General features: G+C 43.5%; 1 protein-coding gene across 1 annotated transcript in view; it reads left to right on the top strand.

The window, feature by feature from the left end:
- KTN1 (kinectin 1 (kinesin receptor)) overlaps nucleotides 1-19,123 on the top strand; it is a 56,297-nt gene that overhangs the window by 25,589 nt on the left and 11,585 nt on the right. The window contains exons 17-36 of the mRNA XM_009322936.1: nucleotides 492-560; nucleotides 1,893-1,927; nucleotides 2,061-2,151; nucleotides 3,060-3,128; nucleotides 4,010-4,047; nucleotides 4,932-5,022; nucleotides 5,184-5,252; nucleotides 6,843-6,880; nucleotides 7,558-7,648; nucleotides 7,755-7,832; nucleotides 8,723-8,760; nucleotides 9,791-9,881; nucleotides 9,983-10,051; nucleotides 10,478-10,513; nucleotides 13,652-13,738; nucleotides 15,566-15,655; nucleotides 16,770-16,850; nucleotides 17,310-17,399; nucleotides 17,485-17,577; nucleotides 18,923-18,994. Coding sequence (XP_009321211.1) covers nucleotides 492-560; nucleotides 1,893-1,927; nucleotides 2,061-2,151; nucleotides 3,060-3,128; nucleotides 4,010-4,047; nucleotides 4,932-5,022; nucleotides 5,184-5,252; nucleotides 6,843-6,880; nucleotides 7,558-7,648; nucleotides 7,755-7,832; nucleotides 8,723-8,760; nucleotides 9,791-9,881; nucleotides 9,983-10,051; nucleotides 10,478-10,513; nucleotides 13,652-13,738; nucleotides 15,566-15,655; nucleotides 16,770-16,850; nucleotides 17,310-17,399; nucleotides 17,485-17,577; nucleotides 18,923-18,994 — 1,416 coding nt within the window. The remainder of the gene's footprint in view (nucleotides 1-491; nucleotides 561-1,892; nucleotides 1,928-2,060; nucleotides 2,152-3,059; nucleotides 3,129-4,009; nucleotides 4,048-4,931; nucleotides 5,023-5,183; nucleotides 5,253-6,842; nucleotides 6,881-7,557; nucleotides 7,649-7,754; nucleotides 7,833-8,722; nucleotides 8,761-9,790; nucleotides 9,882-9,982; nucleotides 10,052-10,477; nucleotides 10,514-13,651; nucleotides 13,739-15,565; nucleotides 15,656-16,769; nucleotides 16,851-17,309; nucleotides 17,400-17,484; nucleotides 17,578-18,922; nucleotides 18,995-19,123) is intronic.

Raw genomic sequence — 19,123 nt, 5'->3', positions numbered from 1 at the left:
ATGGCTGTTTGTCTTCCCAATTCGCCTCTTCCCAGCCTGCAGTCGGACCAAAGCGTGGGAGCTGTGCAAACCTCTGCTGCTGGACTGCCGGTTCCTTGCTGTGCATCATCAGTGTAAAGGCAGCTGAAGAGAACTAGAGACCATTTGCTTTGCCAGATGAGTGTTTTGTAAGAGCTATCAAATCTTCACGTGATGCTGATACTGCTTTAGGAGGAAAATGCAGTTTCTCTTGCCTTTCACACTTGGTACTGTCTGATCTTCTGCCAGGGAATAAAGATGGTAACAGCTGAATTTCTCATGGGAACATAAGGACAAAAGTATTAACACAGAAAAGCAAGAAAGAAGGGGAAAGGACTCTTTGTAGTTTTGTAGCTTCCAAAGAACTCACTGTAATGACTTCTGTGCTATTTAATTACCTTATTGCCAAAATGAAAATGCTGTCATTAGGGTTTGCAGTTTGGAACCGATATAATGTTTAAATTTCCTTCCAGGTTCTCAAGGATCAGAACGCAACTCTGCAAGCTGAAGTTCAAAAGCTGCAGACTCTCCTGTCTGAGCAGGTATAGCCAGTGTTCGCTGAGGTTGTATCAAATATCTTCTGTTCTTAACTTCAGTATTTTTTTCTTAAGCTGGCCCTAGGCTGAGCTGGTTGGTGTCAAAGCCTGTTGCTTTTTAGGTATTTTCTCTTCCATGGAGGTTCAAGTAAGGTGGTTGTGGCTGTCTTCTAGATCTGGTCAAGAGTGTCCCAACAAAATGTTGATTTCCACCACCACTGCCCCCCCCGCCCTGAAGAGCGCTCAAGCAAAAACTTATTTCTGCAACCCCTCCCAGTTTTAGTGGCAATTTTCTGGAATAAAAAAATCCCATGAGCAACCAGCCCTTCCAGGGGAGAGGGCTCTTACTGGGCTGTGGTGAGACCAGAGTAAGATCTTTACCCTACTCTTGTTTTCTTCCATCCTGGAATGAATTCTTAAACCAGTAGTAACCAAAGAACAGACTCATGGAATGGGAAAACTATTTACATCATGATGTCTTTTGTCCTTCCTCTTCTCTATTTTTGCCCATGGTACACCTGCTGCAGCCGGTCTGACTGGTGCTCACGCAAGATGCTGCAGGTTCAAAGCTGTTGTGTTGCTCAGCCCCATCTCCTTTGCAAGTGTTGCCTGGGAGAGCTCTTGTGAACACCTCTGACTTTGTACCATTGTGGAATGAGAAAACTTCCTGAAACACTGGAAAAAGACTTGCAGGACAGGAAACTTATTTCCTTTTCTGCACTGGTGTCTGCTAGCCAGTAGCTCCCTGTCTGGAGCGGCTCCCTTTCTTCTGGTGGAGAACCAGATCTGCAGCCTTATTCCCCTGGGTCTGGCTGATTTGGTGTCCTGCCTGAAATAGTGGGGCTGATTTTTCTTGGTAGCTGGCTTATGTTTCTCGTGTGGTCTCTCACAATGTCTCATTGAGAAATCATAAATGCTCTGCTGAGTGAGCCTCAAGGGGAGCTTGTGGCTTCAATCAATGCTCAAAAGAGGCAGGTATTTTTCAGGTACTGAGCTGGCTGCTATGGATTAGCTGTTGCATGGTACTTGGCATGCTTGACGCTCCCTGGATCACTGGGATCCTGTGTCCCACAGCATCTTGTCGCCAGAATTCCTGTAGTCTATCAGTGTAAAATCATCAAGGCATTTGGGCTGGATCTGTACCTCCCCTGAAAGACTGACATCTTTTCAGCATCAGTATTAGACACGTGCCATGAGAACGTTCTGCCCCTGTTTTATTTTCCCTTCTGGATTAGTGTGGTAACTAAGGTTCTGGTTTGCTCTCCAGTTACTTCTGTTTTTAAAATCCCAAACTATTATTGATCCAATTAATGATCACCCTATTGTGTTTTTTTATAGACAAACAAAGACTTGTTAGAGCAGATGGAAAGAAGGTAAGAAACTTTTCTTTTGAATCAGAGGTTAAAATAAAGATCCAGTTTTGTTGGCAGCAGGGTTACTGTTGATAGCTAAACTGCTGTCAAAGGTTAACTCTCTTTTTCCTAATAATCACTTTTGATTTCTCAGCATGAGAGAGAGAGATGATAAAATCAAAACAGTTGAAGAGCTGCTTGAGGCAGGACTCATACAGGTGGCTAATAAAGAGGAGGAGCTGAAGGTAAAACCTCTCATACTATCTTTTTATGGGGAAGTAGAGATTAAGTGCTCTTGTGCAAAGCGTATGTTTGAATGCTCATAGTGCACTCCGAGATCATTCCCTTTGAATAGGAAGAGCATCTCAAAGACAAGGTTAAAACCTTTTTGGTAAGATAGACTGAGCATGAGCATTGGTGGTGTATAGTAAGTGCTTCTCTCGGCTTAGTCTAGAGCAGATTTTGCTAGGATGTTTACCTGGTGTCTTTTGGAATAAAGTGAATAAATCTCCAGAGCTGTATGCTTGGCCTAATCTGCGACAAATCTGTATTTAGGAATGGGTGTTTAGTAAAAACTTGGCAGCATGGGGCTCTTGCATCTCTTTGCTTAGTTGGTAATCTGAAGGGTTAAATGGACCATAAACTAGTGACACTCCTGGGGTGATGCTAAAGGTACTTCCTTCCTGTTCTGTTTATAAAGAAGCTAATGATGAGAAATCTGGAAAGCCAGTACAAAAATCCCTGTCTGTTTTCAGCTGGGTTTTGCTGGAAAGCTGTGTCCTGTCTGCTTGGACATAGCCAAGACAATGCTCACTTTCTTAATGTCCCTAAATTCCAGGTGCATCACTGACACCCCTGTACTGGGGAGGGGTTGCACACTAGCAAACTGTCAGGTTACTAAACAGCCAAAGATGTGAGCACATCACCTTGATGTTTCCCTGGACTCTAGCTTCCTATAGATTGAAGTCCACTCTGAGCTGTCTGTAATGAATAATTAGTCCACTGAATACTTTGGCTCCAGCTGCTGCAGAGGGGGTCTCTTTCAGGCTTTCAAAGTCTTTCACTTGTTCTAAAAGAAGTGACTCTCCCGTCAAGCTTAACACTTTTTCCCCAAGAAACGAGGTTTTCATTATCTGTGCGTCTGCTTTCAAAGGCACTGCGAACGGAAAATTCATCCTTGAGGAAAGAACTTCAAAGTCTGCAAATTCAGCAATCAGAGCAGGTAGTACTTTTTCATCTAAAACTTTTATTACACCTAAACTAAATCTAAAAGAATCTTGCTGTGGTTGCAAAGTCGAGGGAAAAAGGTGAAGATGTCTTTGAAGCCTGATGGCAAAGCATCCTGTTTTCTTCCAGGGTTGGTCTCGAAGCTGATACTTCCTGTCAAATACTTCCCTTGCATAAGTGTCAGAAACGTGGCAGATGTAAAGGTTCCAATCAGCAGTGGTTCTGGGTTGGCTTGAGTTTGCCACGCACCGAAATGGCTGTGGGTTGGGTTTTTTTCCAGAAGCCTAGTGCAGCAAGCATGGCTGGTAGGCAGCTCATACTGTGTCAGCTTCATTATGCATATTTGAGGTGGGTTGGGTTAATCCACACTTGTGCGGGTGTGACTTGGCCCCCTTCTGTTTATGTCTCTGTTCAGTGACACTGTCACAGTATTATCGTTTCTGATGTGCACTCGGTGCTGACTGGGAAGTGCCTTTCCTTGACATCCAGCTCTGCTTAGACAGCTCAGGAGAGCACTTAGTTTCTAGAAAATCATTTATGGGAGAGGAGAAGCACAATAACTGTGGAGAGGTGTACAGTAGTACCAGTATGAAAAAGTTAGCTGATCAGATGCTGGTCCTGAACCTCAGCCTCTCAGGATGGTGTGGGTTTGCTTTTGTTTTCCTGGAACTTGCAGCAGACCTGGTATTATTGGTTTGCCAGGAGCTGGAGACCAACAGCTAATTTTCTCAGGAGCAGCCAGATAGATAAAAACTTCAGGCTGCTACATAGTTCACCCAGTGCCAAAGAGCTCAAGCTCTCTACTCCTTGCCCCTCAACACTTGCAGATTGTTTTTTCTCTTCTGTTTTTCTAAGTCAAAGCTCTGTTCTGAACAGGTTTCCTTCCAGTCACTGGTGGAAGAACTCCAGAAAGTGTAAGTTACTGCACAGATTTAATCTTCTGATTGTTACTTCTGTCTGTCTTTATTCCATGACTACAAGTGTTCTGCTTCCCTGAAATGATTTGCTTTTAACTGGGTGAAGTGTGTGTGGCAGGAAGCATTATCGCTTTGGAAACATGTCAAGCCAGATCAATATCTTTTGAAAATCCAGTTGCTTCTCTGCTAAGCAATTAACTTCATAAGCCTAACTTTGACTAGATGAGCAATTTCTTTCCTGAAAGAGTGGTTAAACATTGGAACAGGCTGCCCAGGGAAGTGGTTGAGTCCCCATCCCTGGAAGTATTTAAAAGACGTGTAGATGAGGCGCTTAGGGAGATGGTTTAGTGGGCATGGTGGTGTTGGGTTGATGGTTGGACTCGATGATCTTGGAGGTCTCTTCCAACCTTAATGATTCTGTGATTCTATGAGTTGCACTGAATTGTCAGAAAACTGTTTTATTCAGTAGGCACTCTAAAAGGAGTGAGCTTGTTCACTCTGTGTGTGTATTTGAAGTTGATAGATACCTTAATTTGCATTTTTAGACAGTAATAGTATCAATAGTCCCTGGAATGACACACACTTAACTTCAGCCACCACTGGACATTCCAGCAAAGTATTTATTTAGCATGTGACCTACTGGTTATATAAAGCCAGCTTGTTCTGCGCTATTCCCAGTCTTATTCCTCGTATTTGTTTCTCCTGCTTGTTGTATCTGGATTTGGGATTGCAGTGGGAGGTGGCACCTGCAATCAGTGGGAGGTCCCACTGTGGATCCCAGAGGCAGGCGATGTGATGTGATAGCAGAACCAAAGCTTGCGTATTTGCTCAGGTAGTGCATTTGTTCAGCCAGCTAACGTTGTTCCTCTGCTCTTTTTAAGGATCCATGAGAAGGATGGAAAAATAAAATTGGTGGAAGAACTCCTACAAGCTGAGATCCTTAAAGTAGCAAGCAAGGAGAAGACTGTTCAGGTATCTATCTCTGCAATACCTGCCTTCCTTTCTGTGTCTGTCACTGACTACCATTTATTTGTTACTGCATGGCATTCTATAGTGATGAATTTGTAGCATCCATTTTTGTGGCGTTTTTGTGTTTTCCATTGTCCAATCCTGTCTGTTTTGTTATTGAAAAGGCTTTGACACAGGAAATAGAGGCTCTGAAAGAAGAAGTAGGAAATTCCAAGCTTGAGATGGAAAAACAGGTAAAATACCTTAGTGCCAGAAGTGTGAAACAGCCTTGCCTTGGATGCGCTGCTCACTCATTTCTGTTCTAGTGTGTTTTCTTCCACTGGTGAATGTCATTGGGTAAGGGAACTTTTTAATGGTAGAGCTATGCTATTCTTGGATATAAAGCTGTAAATATGTAGTATAACTACCGCTGTCCTTCAGAAACCACATTCCTCTGGATGCCTGAGCTTTTTGGACTTTTGGTATGAACTGTGGCAAGAACTGCTGTAACTTAAAGCATTGTAGCATTTGCTCTGTCTGGGCGTATTGCAGACTGTCCCTGTAATAAACACAGAACCCTGGGACATCCTTTGAGGCTGGCACCTTGGAAATCTCAAGTGCTGAAGGTGCTTCTCCTTTCGTTGGCCTTTCTGTGTTGCTAGAACAATACTACTGGCCCAAGTAGTATTTGATTTCCAGGTAAACCTAAGACTTTTCTTTCTAGTGTCCAAAGAAAGCCTCTCTTAGCAGAGTTAAGTTTTACTCTAGCTATTGGGAATGCAGAAATGGAGTAGTATTGGTGCTCTTGGCACGCTTGCTGTCTAGCATCCAAAACAACAGGAACCCACGTTTCCTTAGGGAGCTGGTTCTGCAGGCAGCTTAATCCATCGTGCTGTCAGGAAGTTTGCTTGCTTGTTTGTTTGGGGTGAGTGGGTTGGGTTTTTTTTGGTCTGCACTTTTTTCAGTCTTTCTAGCTATATTCCAACATGTCACCCCCTCTTCTTTCCTTAGTGTTGAAGTTTTGTCCTTTTTAGGCAAAGCTTCATGTTTCCGTCTTGGGCTTTTCCTCCAAAGCAAATTCCCAGGAACTGGAGGAATTATTTGTGTGCCTCTTCCTTCCCTGGAACTGACACAGAGCCCAGAACAAAATGCAGTTTAGAGCTGCCATCTCTGGAAAGCTGCATGTGAGGGATGCTTGCTCCATAGGTGGTGTATGTGCAGCTTTTGGTATCCTGCAAGCAGAATAGAGGCTTTTGGGAATGTCTGAAACTCCTGCCATGATGTGGTAGAGGACTAAGCCGTTTGGACAGCCAGTAGCTACACAGATAGCCACTGTCAGGCTTTTCTACAAAATTCAAAGGGAATATTCCCACTAAGTCTTGTTTCTTCAATGCATATTCAGTTTGAGAATGGGAATTTAAAGGAGCACCGGCGCTGCAGAGAGTATCTAAAAAGCCCTTGCTTGCGCAAAGGTCTGAATGACCAGGGGTGATTGCTCTGATTTGAGCTGCAGTTGCTAGTGAGGTGCTTGTATCAGTGTCTGCTTCTTCCTTTGTCTCTCGTGCCAGAGGGTGCTCCGGTGGGCCTGCTTGTGTTCCCATTTCCCCTGTTTTCTTTTCTGCTCTGGCAGTCACGTTTTAAATGTGGAGAAAGTAAATAGCGGAGACAGTTGGCTTCTCATAATTTATTTTCCCACAAAAAAGCATGTTTATGCTTACATAACTGTAACAAATAGTGCCTATTTTAGTAATGCCTAATGGCTTTCCCCCCTATTTCTCCTAAAGCAGTTTATAGCATTTATGTGTCTTTCATGTGCATTGAACTGAAGTACTTATTTTCTTTAGGTGTCGATTACATCACAAGTCAAAGAACTTCAGACTCTGTAAGTACAGTTGTTAATGTGTCTGATCTGCCCTGTGTACCCCTTGCTTCCCTGCTCTGGTCTATTTTCAGTTAAAATGTTCTCACCTGGTGTCTGTGCTTTGCATGAAGTGAGCCAGGCTGTTAACACTGGTCTTGGTAGTCAGGTGTCCTTATTAAATACCTGGTCCTGTCTGAGACAGCAAACAAGGTGAGGTGCTGCCTGGCTTCACGAGCCCCAATTAACCTATGTGGGATTAAATTCAGGTCAGGATGGAAGGATGTAGGCAAGGCACTATGGCAAACTTACCACCCAACTACAGCACAGATGTTACCAAAGTAAGTGAGAATTGAGTTGCCATGGTCGTCAGTTCCTCATGTCCCCAACTGAGGAGGGGAGAAGGAAGTATTTTTAGATGAGGAGAGCATGTGTGTGTGTGAAATCCCCGCAGTATGTCAGCGCAGAATTTGCCTGCTTTCACTTAATGAGCAGTACTATTGATCAAGGGCATCTCCTGCTAACCCAGACTGAAGTGGAAGTGTTCACACATTGACTTTTAGCGGGTGAATTGTGTTTGTGCCTTTGATCGCATAGGCTGCTTTTGTTCGTTACGTGCTGCAAAGGATAGGATGTCTCTTTTCAGATGGATAAAAGAGCAAGGGTTTATGCTGCGTGTCTACGTGTGTTTAATGGTACAGGTTGAAGGGGAAGGAAAAGCAGGTGAAAACCATGGAGGCCTTATTGGAAGAGAAGGAGAAAGAGATTGTTAAGAAAGGAGAATGGCTGCAGGTAAGCTTCCTTGGGTATTCTAAAGGGAAATAAATTCTGTTGCAGTGTTTCTGGCTGTGGCAAAGTTACGCTTACACTTCTAAACTTGTTTTTTTCCCCCCCAAAGGATCAGAAAGATACAATTGCACAATTAAGCAGTAAAGTTCAGGAGTTAGAACAACAGAACCTGCAACAGCTCCAACAGGTATGGCCTGCAGAGTGGATGTGGTTTGGGAGTGCTGCTCTGTTGAACTGGAAGATGATGGTTTTTGTCCTTTATCTCTCACAAAGGGTTTGCATTGGCTTCAACCTACAGAGCTATTTTAAATCCTACTGACTAAACTGGTAGTCTACAGTGCGGAGAGCCCACTAGTTAACTGTGTTCATCCAAAACAGGTTTCACATGGATAACAAGTTCTGAGAGCTTTTCTTTAATCTGGATGATAACTGTGCATAACGAGTAGCTTTGGTCTGAAAACTCTGAAGCTCACAGGCGGAATCATAGCTGTGTGGGAGGTACCTCCTTTCCAGACTCAAGTCGTGTCTCTGTAGGGCTCTGGTCATGGAGGAGAGCTCCTGTTGTAACTGAACATAGGAGCTCCTCTTGAAGTGGTCAGGCTTTGCTGTGATTCCTTCCTGCCTTTACCTGTTGCAGAAGTGCAGCAGCTTTTGATTTCCTGCACTGGACATGAGAACAGGCAACTGGACATCCTTGAAGCCAGGTGTTACTCAATGGAAGAATTTTTCCAATAAGGCGGTATTCTAGCTCAGTTTGGATTTTTGTCGATGATAGAGGGGAGAAACTAAGTTGCGCTCTTATTTTGGGTGGATGTCTGGACAAGCACTTATCCCAGGGGAAAGGTGGAATGGAGAGAAATTGGCTGGTGTGAAGTTTGGGATGCTTGGTGTAAGCTGTGCTTCTGAAATCCATTATGTGTTTAGATGTTCTTGGAGCAATGTCTGCAAAATTCCTGGTATTTCTTTGGCATGTATCTTGTAAGCTGTGTGGTGCCCCTGCTCATGCAAAGAGTTGCTGTTCATTTGAAAGCTTTACTGTGCCATCAAAATGAGGTGGGGAATTGCTTTGTTTTTCAGGTACCTGCTGCATCCCAAGTCCAGGACCTGGAAAGCCTGTGAGTATGCTTAGTAGCAGTTTCTCAAGTGCCTGCTGATAATATGCATTCAGTGCTGGCGTTTTATCTTAAGCTGGAATGTATGAATTGGTTTCAAGAATTTTATGGGCTTTGCTAAAATAAGCCGTTAGCGCGGATGGATGTACACCAGTCAGCGCGTCTGCTGCTGTGTATAATAGCAAGCGTCTGGCGTCCCTGCCTGGTGTGCCTAAGTAGTAGCGCTCATACACTTTGCAAAAGTGAATGATCGCCCAGGGCTCTACTAACTAGTGAAATTGCTGCTGCTACTTGTGTCTAGTGATAATTTCTCCTTCTGTTTAGCATGTTTAAAAGAGTGTGGATTTAATTGCCTGTGGCTGAGTTGGTAAAAGCAATGAACAGATACAGTCTGCCATTTTCAGTCGGAGATGCAATAGCCAATTCTCCAGCTCCTGCTTTGTGGAGAAACGCTGCCAGACTTTCCTCTGTTTTGACTCTGCTTTGTCTGGCTGCTCTAAGTCAGAGGAAGGTTGGATGCGACTGTGCCAAAAAGGGCTCTGTCTTCAATGCAGCTCTTGTAATGTGCTGCCCTCCCAGCAGGGCTCCTGTACATGGTACCTAAGGCAGCCTCACCTTTGGGGGGACTGTCCCTGGCACCTTCAGAGCCAGCTGGCTTGCAGGATTTGCTCAGGTGATCAACTGCTTCTCTCCTGCTTCGGCTCTGAATGCTGTTGAGATCAGCTGTGACTAAATGTGTTTGCTGATTGACATGTGAAATGAATAGCTTGCTTCAGGCCAGTTCTTAGTAGGTAAGTGTTAGCAATACATGTTGTTGCAGCTGGCATGTATTTTTGTTAGCTTTCTTGGTTTGGAACCATAGTGTAATGGTTTCTTCTCCATGTGTGTATGCTCTCCTTTTGGCTGATTATTATATATAGTATACAAAATATATTTATCTTTTGCTGCTGAAAACTGTCCCAGCTAGAGTGTGTGTCCCTTTTTAGAACAAATTCTTACTTTAACCCTTTTTTCTTTCTAAACCTCTCTGCAGGTTGAAAGGGGAAGAAGAAGAAATGAAGAAGTTGAAAGCTGTAGTGGAAGAAAAAGAGAGAGAAATTGCAAGCCAAATAAAACAGTTGCAGGTAAAATTTTGATGGAAGTGTCTTGTGTTGTAAGGAGTGTATGCATTGTGAGTGTATATCTATATGTATACGTGTATATATTGCCTCTTTTCTTTCAACAGGATGTGCAAAAGGAAAACGATTCTTTTAAAGTTCAAATCCAAGAATTAAAGCAGGAGAATTGCAAACAGGTACAGCTTCCAATTGCAGTGTTACTGAATGAAGTCAAAGGGGGTGGTGGTAGCTTGTATGGACGGCATGGAAAACCAGTAGTTGTATTGACCGTGCAAATGCAGGGACAGCTTCAGGCTTGGATTGCACTAAGCCAGCTTTTCTGGCTGTTGCATATCTGTTCCTGCTTCCCTTTATCGTGTGAGTTTGCAGCCTTGTGCTCTTCCTTATGCCTGCTGTGTTCTTGTCTAGCTTTCCACCCCTGTCTTTACACGCTGTATCACAGCCAGGCCTCTTCTGGCCAAAGGAGGCTGGACAGGACTCCCTCGAAGGCCAAAAGTGCAGCTGCTTAGTGTTGCAGCAGTGCCTGGTTAACGAGGTAGATCATGCCCTCTGCATCACTCTGCTGCTGATCTGCTCATAATGAGTTTCCGATCTGTTTATAGGCATCTCTGGCTGTCCAAAGTGAGGAGCTTCTGCAAGTGTGAGTACTGCCAAAAGTTGAATGCAATAAATAAGTGCTTCTTTTCACCTGTTGCTCAGGAAATTTAAAAGATGAAATAAATGCCAAAGGTACAATATCAGTGTGTGAGAAGTGGCCAGTAAAAAAACCACTTTGCTATCTAATAAAACGTGAACATAGAGATTCTTCTGCTCACGCTAATAATCCTCAGCCGCAGTCTTCTGCAGACAGCGCTTGCAGTATGTTGTGCCCACGATGTGAGCAAGCCATGATTGATTTAATTTTAAATGCATGCCAGCTCGGCTCTGTCTGAAGAGTTAAATGTTGGTATTTCAAGCAGAAGTGACAGGCTTTTTTCTTGGAACTTCAGCTTAGTAGAGGGTGGTTGTTCATATTATAAAATCATCTGTTAGAAATCTTTTTCCAGGGAAAGTCTCAGGGGTAAAAGTGTGATATAACGAGCTGAAGTGCACCAAAGAACTATGTGGAAGCTAATGCCGTGCTGGCTTTTACTGTGCTATACAAATTGCCACTGTCATGCATTTTTGGCTGGCTGGATTATTTTTCTTTTAGGTTAAATGACTTATAAATTGTGGACTAGGTGCTTGAAAAAGAATGCTCTTATCCAGCAGGCAGTGCCTGTTTTGTGGCGTTGTACTAGTGTGGGCTGGCTGACTTATCCTCGTCTAATGCGTTGCCTTTCTGTGGCCTTGATAAATGTGTGCAGATGCTTGTTGTAGGCAAACAACAGCTTTACAATGGGCTTTGCTCTGGCAGCCCGCAGTTCACAAAGCAGTAGGAAGCAAGTGGTACTGCCAAGTCAGTGAGAGCAGCTTTTCAAAGAGAGTGTGTTGCTGAAAGGGAAGGAAAGTTAGTGTATATGAAAGGGTGTCAGTGCTTCACTTGAAATCTCTTATATGTCAGAAAAGAGAACAGATTGGGAAGAAACAAGGCAAGGGTAAATGCCATCTGTATTTGTGGTATTACCTACCTAAATAATAAAACTGGATGGAAGTTTTCAAGGAGAAAAAAAAAAGTATTCAAGTCTTTCAAATAATTTCTAGGAGTAGAGCAAATTATTTGAGGAAGAAAAAGTTTTAACTACCCCCCCCCAAAAAAACCCCAACCAACCACCCCAAACCTCAAAGAACAACCAAACCTGTGTGCACAGCACTCCTCAATGCCTAAGTAGTTCTGTTAAGAAAATGTTTCTGACAGTTGTCTGCTGTATTGTGTCCCCTGGACACTCCTCTCCTCTTTTCTTGGGAGTGACTAAGCCTATCTTACTTTACTGCTCCAAGTTTTGTCAGTTCTTTGACAAGTTGCTGATTTGATGAGAGGGAGGAGGCCTGCTGGGGGACACATCCTGTAGCAAGTTCTCAGACTTGGATTCGAGCCTTGTTAGCCCTGTTCAGAAACACGTCCTTTGCCAAGGGAAGAAGAGGGAGTTTGTGGAGGGAAGGTGGGAGGATGAAGGAGGCCATGCTCTGACCAAGTTATGGTCCTTGCGTGTGGACATGGGAGGAAGCATTACCTTCAGGGCTCTTGGATCTGGCTCTTCCCTTCCTAAGAGTGACTAATCCTGGTCTTCTGAAGGAGGTGAAGGACAGTGAGCCCTCCTTTGCAGCAGCTGCTGATGGTGCAGTATGGGTTGTTGGTGGAAGTAAAGATGGTATCTTTTATCACAGAGCTGTGAAGTTACCTCCTTGTAATACATTACCTGTGCAGGGCAAGAGAACGGCATTTTTAAGTTATATGGAAGAAAGTTGTTAAAATACAAGGTTTTTAACTCGCCTGTCTCTCCGTGATAGCCTATAAAGGCTATTGCCTGAATACCGTGTGGTAAGCTTTATTGCTTAGAAGTGGGACAATATAAGGGAAGATGCACAAGGAAAATACTGAGAACGTGAGCTTTTGAGCAAGTAGTGTTACTTAAGCGCTGAAATAAAGTAGAGGGAAAGTGGGTGGATAGTCTCAGAAGACAGATGAGCTGGAAAGGTAGAACATATGTGTGCCTGTTTCCTGGGGAATTGCAAGGTCTAATTACCCTTCGTGGTGCAGGCAGAAATCTGGCTACTGCTAAAGGCAGACCATGCCTCTAGGTCCCAGCTTTCCACATCGCAATTTTATCCAGTCTTGGTTTTATGTCCTGTGAAACAGCCCTTAAGATAAGCAGGCAAATGGAAGGAGTAAAGTAAAAACTAGTGTAGGTACATGCTAGGATTTGGATGCCATTTTAAAAAATAAAATGTAGCCTTTCAAAAATAGCCCTTTGCTAAAGCAGATTGTTCTGAGGGTTGGAAAAAAAATTAAGTCCCAAGCACCATAATCTCCTCCCCACAAGGCCCACCATCCTTCATAGATAAGAGCTGTGAGGCTCTTTTTATAAGAGCTCTCAGCCTCCTAACTGAGCTTGCATGTTGACGTCTTGTGGAGTACACGTTTGATGACCTCGCCAAGAAAGATGCAGGAGTGCAGCATGGCACGGTGGTGTTTCCATGCGGATCTGGGGTGTGCTCGCCACTGGTGAAATCCCAAAATCTCCCAGGAGGGCGCTGGTGAGCAAAGCAGTTTTCTTTGGGCACAGTGGAGAGTGCTGCGTGGGTAAATGCTGTGAACCAAGGCCCTGGGCTTTGTGTTTCTAAGATCAGCCCTGGCGTAGGAGGTTTGGGCTGAGGCATAAGGATCTACGCAGCTAGATCTGGTTGCAAGATCGGGGCATAAATGTGTACACCTCTATGTATACTTGGGTCCATGCTGGGTTCTGCAACGCGACATGCCTAACACTGTTGTGTAATCTGTGGTTTGGTGTCTGTGTTCCTCACTACTTTTGAAAACTTCCCTCTTTCTTCTTACAAGTGCAGTCAAAGTGTGGGGTCGCTGTAGCGATACGCTCTGCAGTAACACTTGGATCAGTTTTGGACACGGGGGCAGGTTGGGCAGAAATTGGCATTTTTTTTTCCCCTTTTCATTCAAACTCTTCGAACATCACACTTGTTTTTGCTAGTGTATGTCGTTTTACCCGGCAAAATCATCTTGCAGTTACCAGCATTTAAATGCAAATGGTGGAATGTAATGCAAAATATATCTCTGAAGTAAAAGCGGGAACAGTTTGAATATTGGCTGAACTGAAATCATTCTTTCTAAAAATGATTAGGACCTTCGGGAGAAAAACTGGAAAGCAATGGAAGCATTGGCATCAACTGAAAAATTGCTGCAGGACAAAGTGAACAAGACTGCCAAGGTTGTAATGTTAACTGCTAGAAACAATGCGTTAAGCTAGAAGCAGATCTGCAGCTGGTTTTTTAAATGAAATGGAGGCATTTAACTTTTACTGCAGTTTAAATATAGTCTGTTCTGAATGATCATTCATATACTCTCACCTCTGCTTCTTCCTGTTGTCTTTAGGTTTCTTTATTTTTTTTTAATCCTTTAATTGTTGGGCATGCTGATTTTTTGATTTGTTTGCATAATTGTTAGAGCTGTCGTGAATCGTCGCTTTTCTTTGTGGGGAGCACTAGAATAAAAACTGCTGGTGAGCCACCTGCTTTCGTCTACTGGGCTTTTGCTGGGCTTGAATAAATTTATTGGACACATGAAGAACTAGGACTCAATTATTATTTAAAAACCTGGGAACTTCTCAGGAAAACAGTGTCACCACAGCTATGAATTTCCTCCTTGAAAGCATATGAAGCTCGACAGGTCCCGTCGGAGCCAATGTTCAAAATGATACAGGGTGTGACTTGCTCTGAAAGGAGTTTGCATTTGCTATGAGCCTGATTTGGTGTTAACTGTGGCCATGCACACTTCAAAAAAAAGCATCAAAATAACTTTAAAAACACAAGTCGGGTAGCTAGAAGCAGAGGAGCTCTGGTTTGGGATTGTGTGTCTGTGTTTTGGAGATGTCTCCGCTCTTTGCTCGGCCCCGCGTTCAGAGAAGTTGTGTACCTGCTTTTGCTGTGTGCTAACGCTTGCCTGCTTTCTCTTGCAGTCGGAAGACTTCATCAAACAGCCATTTGCCACTTCTCGGTGGTTCCTAAATCGCTGAAAACTAACACACTTAGTACAACTTCACAACCTAATGTCTCCTGTCCGTTTCTGTCTCTGAATCTCACCTACTAATGCCACCGATCTCTTGCAGCAGAGGAACTTGGAGCAGCAGGACGCAGTAACACTGATGTCAAAGAAAAAAAACAAACCCAAATATTAGCGAAGGATTTTTGCTGAAAGCTGCTTTCTGTGCAGGAGTTCAGGCTTTCTGCATTTAAACTTGTACGGGAGCCTGAGTGTCGTATGGCTAAATTAAATCAATCTGCCACAAGCACAGCAAGCAAATTTCCCATGGCTGCTCTGCTTTTAATGTTAAATAAATGGAACGATGGATCTGTGGCGCCCTTGGCTCTGTGTATTTATATTCGCAGAGCAATGACAAAGAAAACCTGGAGATTGTCACGCAGCTCTAATAATTATTTCCCATTGCATCCAAGCTTGGGGAGGAGGATGTAAGGGTCTCCCTCTTGAGTACTTCAAAGTAATATTAGAAGATAGTCTTTTGCTTTCTTGGCCTGGTTCAAATGTGCATTAACACAAAGTTTCCTTTTGACTTTAATTCTCTGTTTTTGATGCTGTGATGTTGATTTATGGTGACTTTTTTCCCCCGCTAAAATTATTTAAAATAAGCATGGATTTTTTTTAAACATTGTTGATTGACCAAAGTTCTTGTTTTTTGAGATCGCTCAACTTGAGTGGCAGGATTGGTGTGATCTGTGGATGCGGTTACTCAGCACAGTGTAGTTTGTGTTGTGAACAAGTGAATGATGGTGTAATTTCTGTACGAAGAGGCTAGATTGGAGGAGAACTTAATGAAAATAAAAGCTTAAAAGCGAAGGCTGAATTCTGAAGCAATTCAGTGTCAATTTTTGAAGCAGTTTACTGGCAATTTCAGACTATAGAGCCTTTCTCACTTAAATGACTTTCTGGGTTAAGTAAGTTACTCTAGGCATAGAACAGGCTACTGCCAGGTCCGAGGAGCGTGTTGCCCGATTTCACGTGAACTCTTCTCTTGGTTTAGGAGAAGCAGCAGTATTTGGAAGCTGCCGAGGTGGAGACGCGCGAACTACTCCAGAAGCTGTTCCCTAAAGTCTCTCTTCCTTCTAACGTGGTAAGAGAAGTGGCTCTTCCTACCCTGCTGCTGGGGGTCGGGGAGCTCCGGTCCTGCTGTGCTGGGCAGCCTGGAGCGCTTCCCCATGGTCCCCTCTGTCCCAGGGCTTTTGCAGTGGGACGTGAGTGTCTTCTGCTGGCAATACCCATACTTGCGAGCAGCAAAGAGGCAAAGCTGCAGATAACGCTTCAAGAAAAGTGTTAAAACAAAAAAGTTATCGTTATCTTGTGTGTTTAACTGCCCCAACATCTGTTTCATCTGTGTGGTGTTATCTTGTGTCTAACCGAGATAGTAAATCTTCAGGGGCGGATAAGGTCTGCTGTGTGTTTGCTCACTGTCTGGCACAACGGGGATCCATCTTCCCCGGCGGCTGTGTGGATAACAGCCAGCCCCCCTTTCCAGAGGGGCTGCGCTGCCTCGGTGCCAGTTCATACAATTCAGGAGGGTTTGGTTTGCTCCCGAAGTTCCTTTTGAAAACCACCCATTTCCAATTTCATATTCGTGGTGGCTTTCAGTTGTTTTCAAGGGAAGTGCGCTGGCTTCATGTGGTTTAGATTGTGTGAATGATGTGAAGTGAGGCTGGAAAACTGGGGTCTGCGTTTCATTTGTAACATCTAAAAGTTTAGAATAGTCATACTTAAAAGTATTCTTAAATGTGCTAAAGTTAGTCTCCTGATGAACTAGAAATAGTCTTTAAACAGGCTGTTTCTGTAAGGCTTCGGTCTTCCTAGCGAGGTCCCTAGAATTATGTGGCAAGCATCTGCTTTAACTGCTCAGGGGTTTTGGAAAAGATTCCCTTAAGTCTTCAAATACTTCTTGTAGAGCCCCAGCGCTTGCAGGGAGATCTCTGTCACCCAGTTGTATTTCAGCACTTCCAAGCCCCTGTGAACCGTCTCGCTCGTAACCTCGTGCTCTTGGATTGCTGCCTGCCGACTGTCAGCTCTGCTCAGCTTTGTGTGGTACTAGCTGAATGACTGCTGTCAGCCTGTGTGTTAGCTCCGGGGAATTAGGGGACTGAAACACTGCTCCGTAAGCCTGCAGCTGGGAGGCAGATGTCCTGAAGGTAGATTTATTGAGGTTATTCTCAGCTCTAACAGAATGCTTTTCCCAACAGAGCCATAGTGAATGGATATGTGGGTTTGAAAAGATGGCTAAAGAGTACTTGAGAGAGGCTTCAGGATCTGAAGATGTCAAGGTAGGCACAAACAGTGGACGACTTGCTTGTGTGTGGCATAGTGTATTTTTCCAGTATAAATCTTGTAAATTGTGCTCTGGATTGTGAAGTTCAAATTGGCGAACAGGTGACAAATTTTTATAGATAATTTGCATCTTGTAAATGAGAAATGAATTTGCATCTTCGAAAAGCACCTTGTGGAATTGTGCAAATGTTCATGAAATCCAAAATCCTTGTTCCCTTTTTCAAGTAACTGGGTTTTTTCAGGCGACTCAGAATTACTGCAGTAACTCATATAAAGTTTGTGATGGAGTATTGAGAGTTGTAGGTGAACATGGCACTTGCTGTTGTCTTCGCGTGGGTTGGAAAGAAAGGCCTGCCAATGTGCATGATACTAGCTTGCTTGTTGAAATAAGATAAATAACAGAACTCAAATCCATCAGCTGAGACGTGACTCTTCTGGTCCCTTTTCTTTGCCAGGCGATGGAGCAGAAGTTGAAGGAGGCCGAGGAAATGCATGTACTGCTGCAACTAGAGTGCGAGAAATACAAATCGGTTCTGGCAGAGACGGTAAGCAGGATGCCTGGTCGCCTGTGCCTTGTGTTGTTGCAAGCTGCCTTCAGCTGTAAGCTTTCAAACCCCGCTCTCTTCTTAGGAGGGGATTTTACAGAGGCTACAGAGGAGTGTGGAAGAGGAAGAAAGCAAATGGAAGATAAAAGTTGAAGAATCACAGAAGGAACTTACACAGGTATTTCTGAAGATCTGCTTTTTGCGGCAGCCAGGCAGCTTCTGCTTGAAGTCGCAGAGGGTGTTCAAGCGCTGTGAAGGCGGGTGTACAGCAGCCCTGGCTGCCTGGTTTGTGTGTGTGACCAGTGGATGACAAAGGTGAAGTCTGCAACCAGTTTAATAGGAATGATCCCTCCTTATAACAGTAGGATTTTTGGTGCTCTGATGCTTAGTTTCATGCTAAGAGTGACTTTCACTTTTTGAGGAAGATCTTTCCATTTAAAAAACTAAAAAGTGGAGGAATTGTTGGTGTCTTTAGATTTGTGTGGCTATTCCTGTTGCCATCTTTAGAGTAGCAAGAACAAATGAATGGCACAAGTATAAGGTCTTTGGCCGTTATGGCAAGTCTGTGTCACAGTCCTTTGCGGGTAATGCAGGAGGCAGCCAAATAGCACGTAGGAATATTAATGCTGATGGGATAGGAAGCCAAAGATTCAGGAATGTACATGTGTACCATTAATGTGCCCAGGAGCATATATTTTTCTGATCCTGGCAACTCAGACTGTTAAGCATCTGTTTTTCTCAAAGTCCATTTGTGAACAGATACTTAAATTTCAGCACAAAAAGTCTGTATCATATAATCATAATGATTTTTTGGAAGCTGTTAAAATAGTGCTTAATCCATTATGGTCAACTAATTACACTTGAAATTGCCTGCAAAGCTTTCCTTTTTAGGAAGGCTCTGTTGCTAGCAAGAGTGGTAAGAACAAAGCCTTTTATGTTGTTTTTCCTAATCTAGAGTTAAAGTAGGTCAAACTGTTTGGGTTTTTTTTGAAAGAAATTATTTGTAAAGTACTTCTGCTTAGTAAATTTGAGTGCTGGAGTATGAGCCTGAAGCAAACAGATAGATGATTTGTAAACATCTTGTTTGAGGGGCTTGTAAAAGGCTGTCAGATCTTGAACTATAGATGTGCTACCATCTGCTGCACTTACGCAGCCTTTAATAAGGCTAAATATGCTGGGTTTGGCTACATATAATACATGGATGGAGACAGTCTTCCCTGTCTAGGAAAAGACATATTTCCCTTGCCATGGCTAATGGACAACTGGCTTAGTCCTTATTCTCCAAATCTTTTAGGCATGTAGGCTCTAACTACCAGAGAACTTATGTTGGGAGAAGGTGGGAAAAGTGTTATAATGGAGACTCAGTATATTGAATTATTTGAGTGAACATCTTTATCTTATTCAGTCGCTGTGATTTCATCCTTAATATTTTTAAATCGTAGAAGCAAGCTTGTGTCTGTATGGAGAGTTTGTCTTAGACCAACCCAACTAAACGATACATTTGTCTTTCTCGAAAACTGCAGATGCGTTCTTCGGTTGTTTCCTTGGAGCACGAGGTAGAGAGGTTAAAGGAAGAAATCAAAGAAGTTGAAACTGTACGTGCAGGTGTTTTTTCTTTGAAGCTTTCTGTTACTTAAAACACGCTTTAGGCTTATGCTGTAAGTCTGAACTTCCTAGGACTTCTCTCCTGCAAGTAGTGCGGCCTGTGCTGCAGTTCAAACTGA

This window comes from Pygoscelis adeliae, unplaced genomic scaffold (genome assembly GCF_000699105.1).
Source record: "Pygoscelis adeliae isolate BGI_AS28 unplaced genomic scaffold, ASM69910v1 Scaffold314, whole genome shotgun sequence".
Classification (NCBI taxonomy): Eukaryota; Metazoa; Chordata; class Aves; order Sphenisciformes; family Spheniscidae; genus Pygoscelis; species Pygoscelis adeliae.
This window is presented reverse-complemented; position numbering and strand designations above follow the sequence as displayed.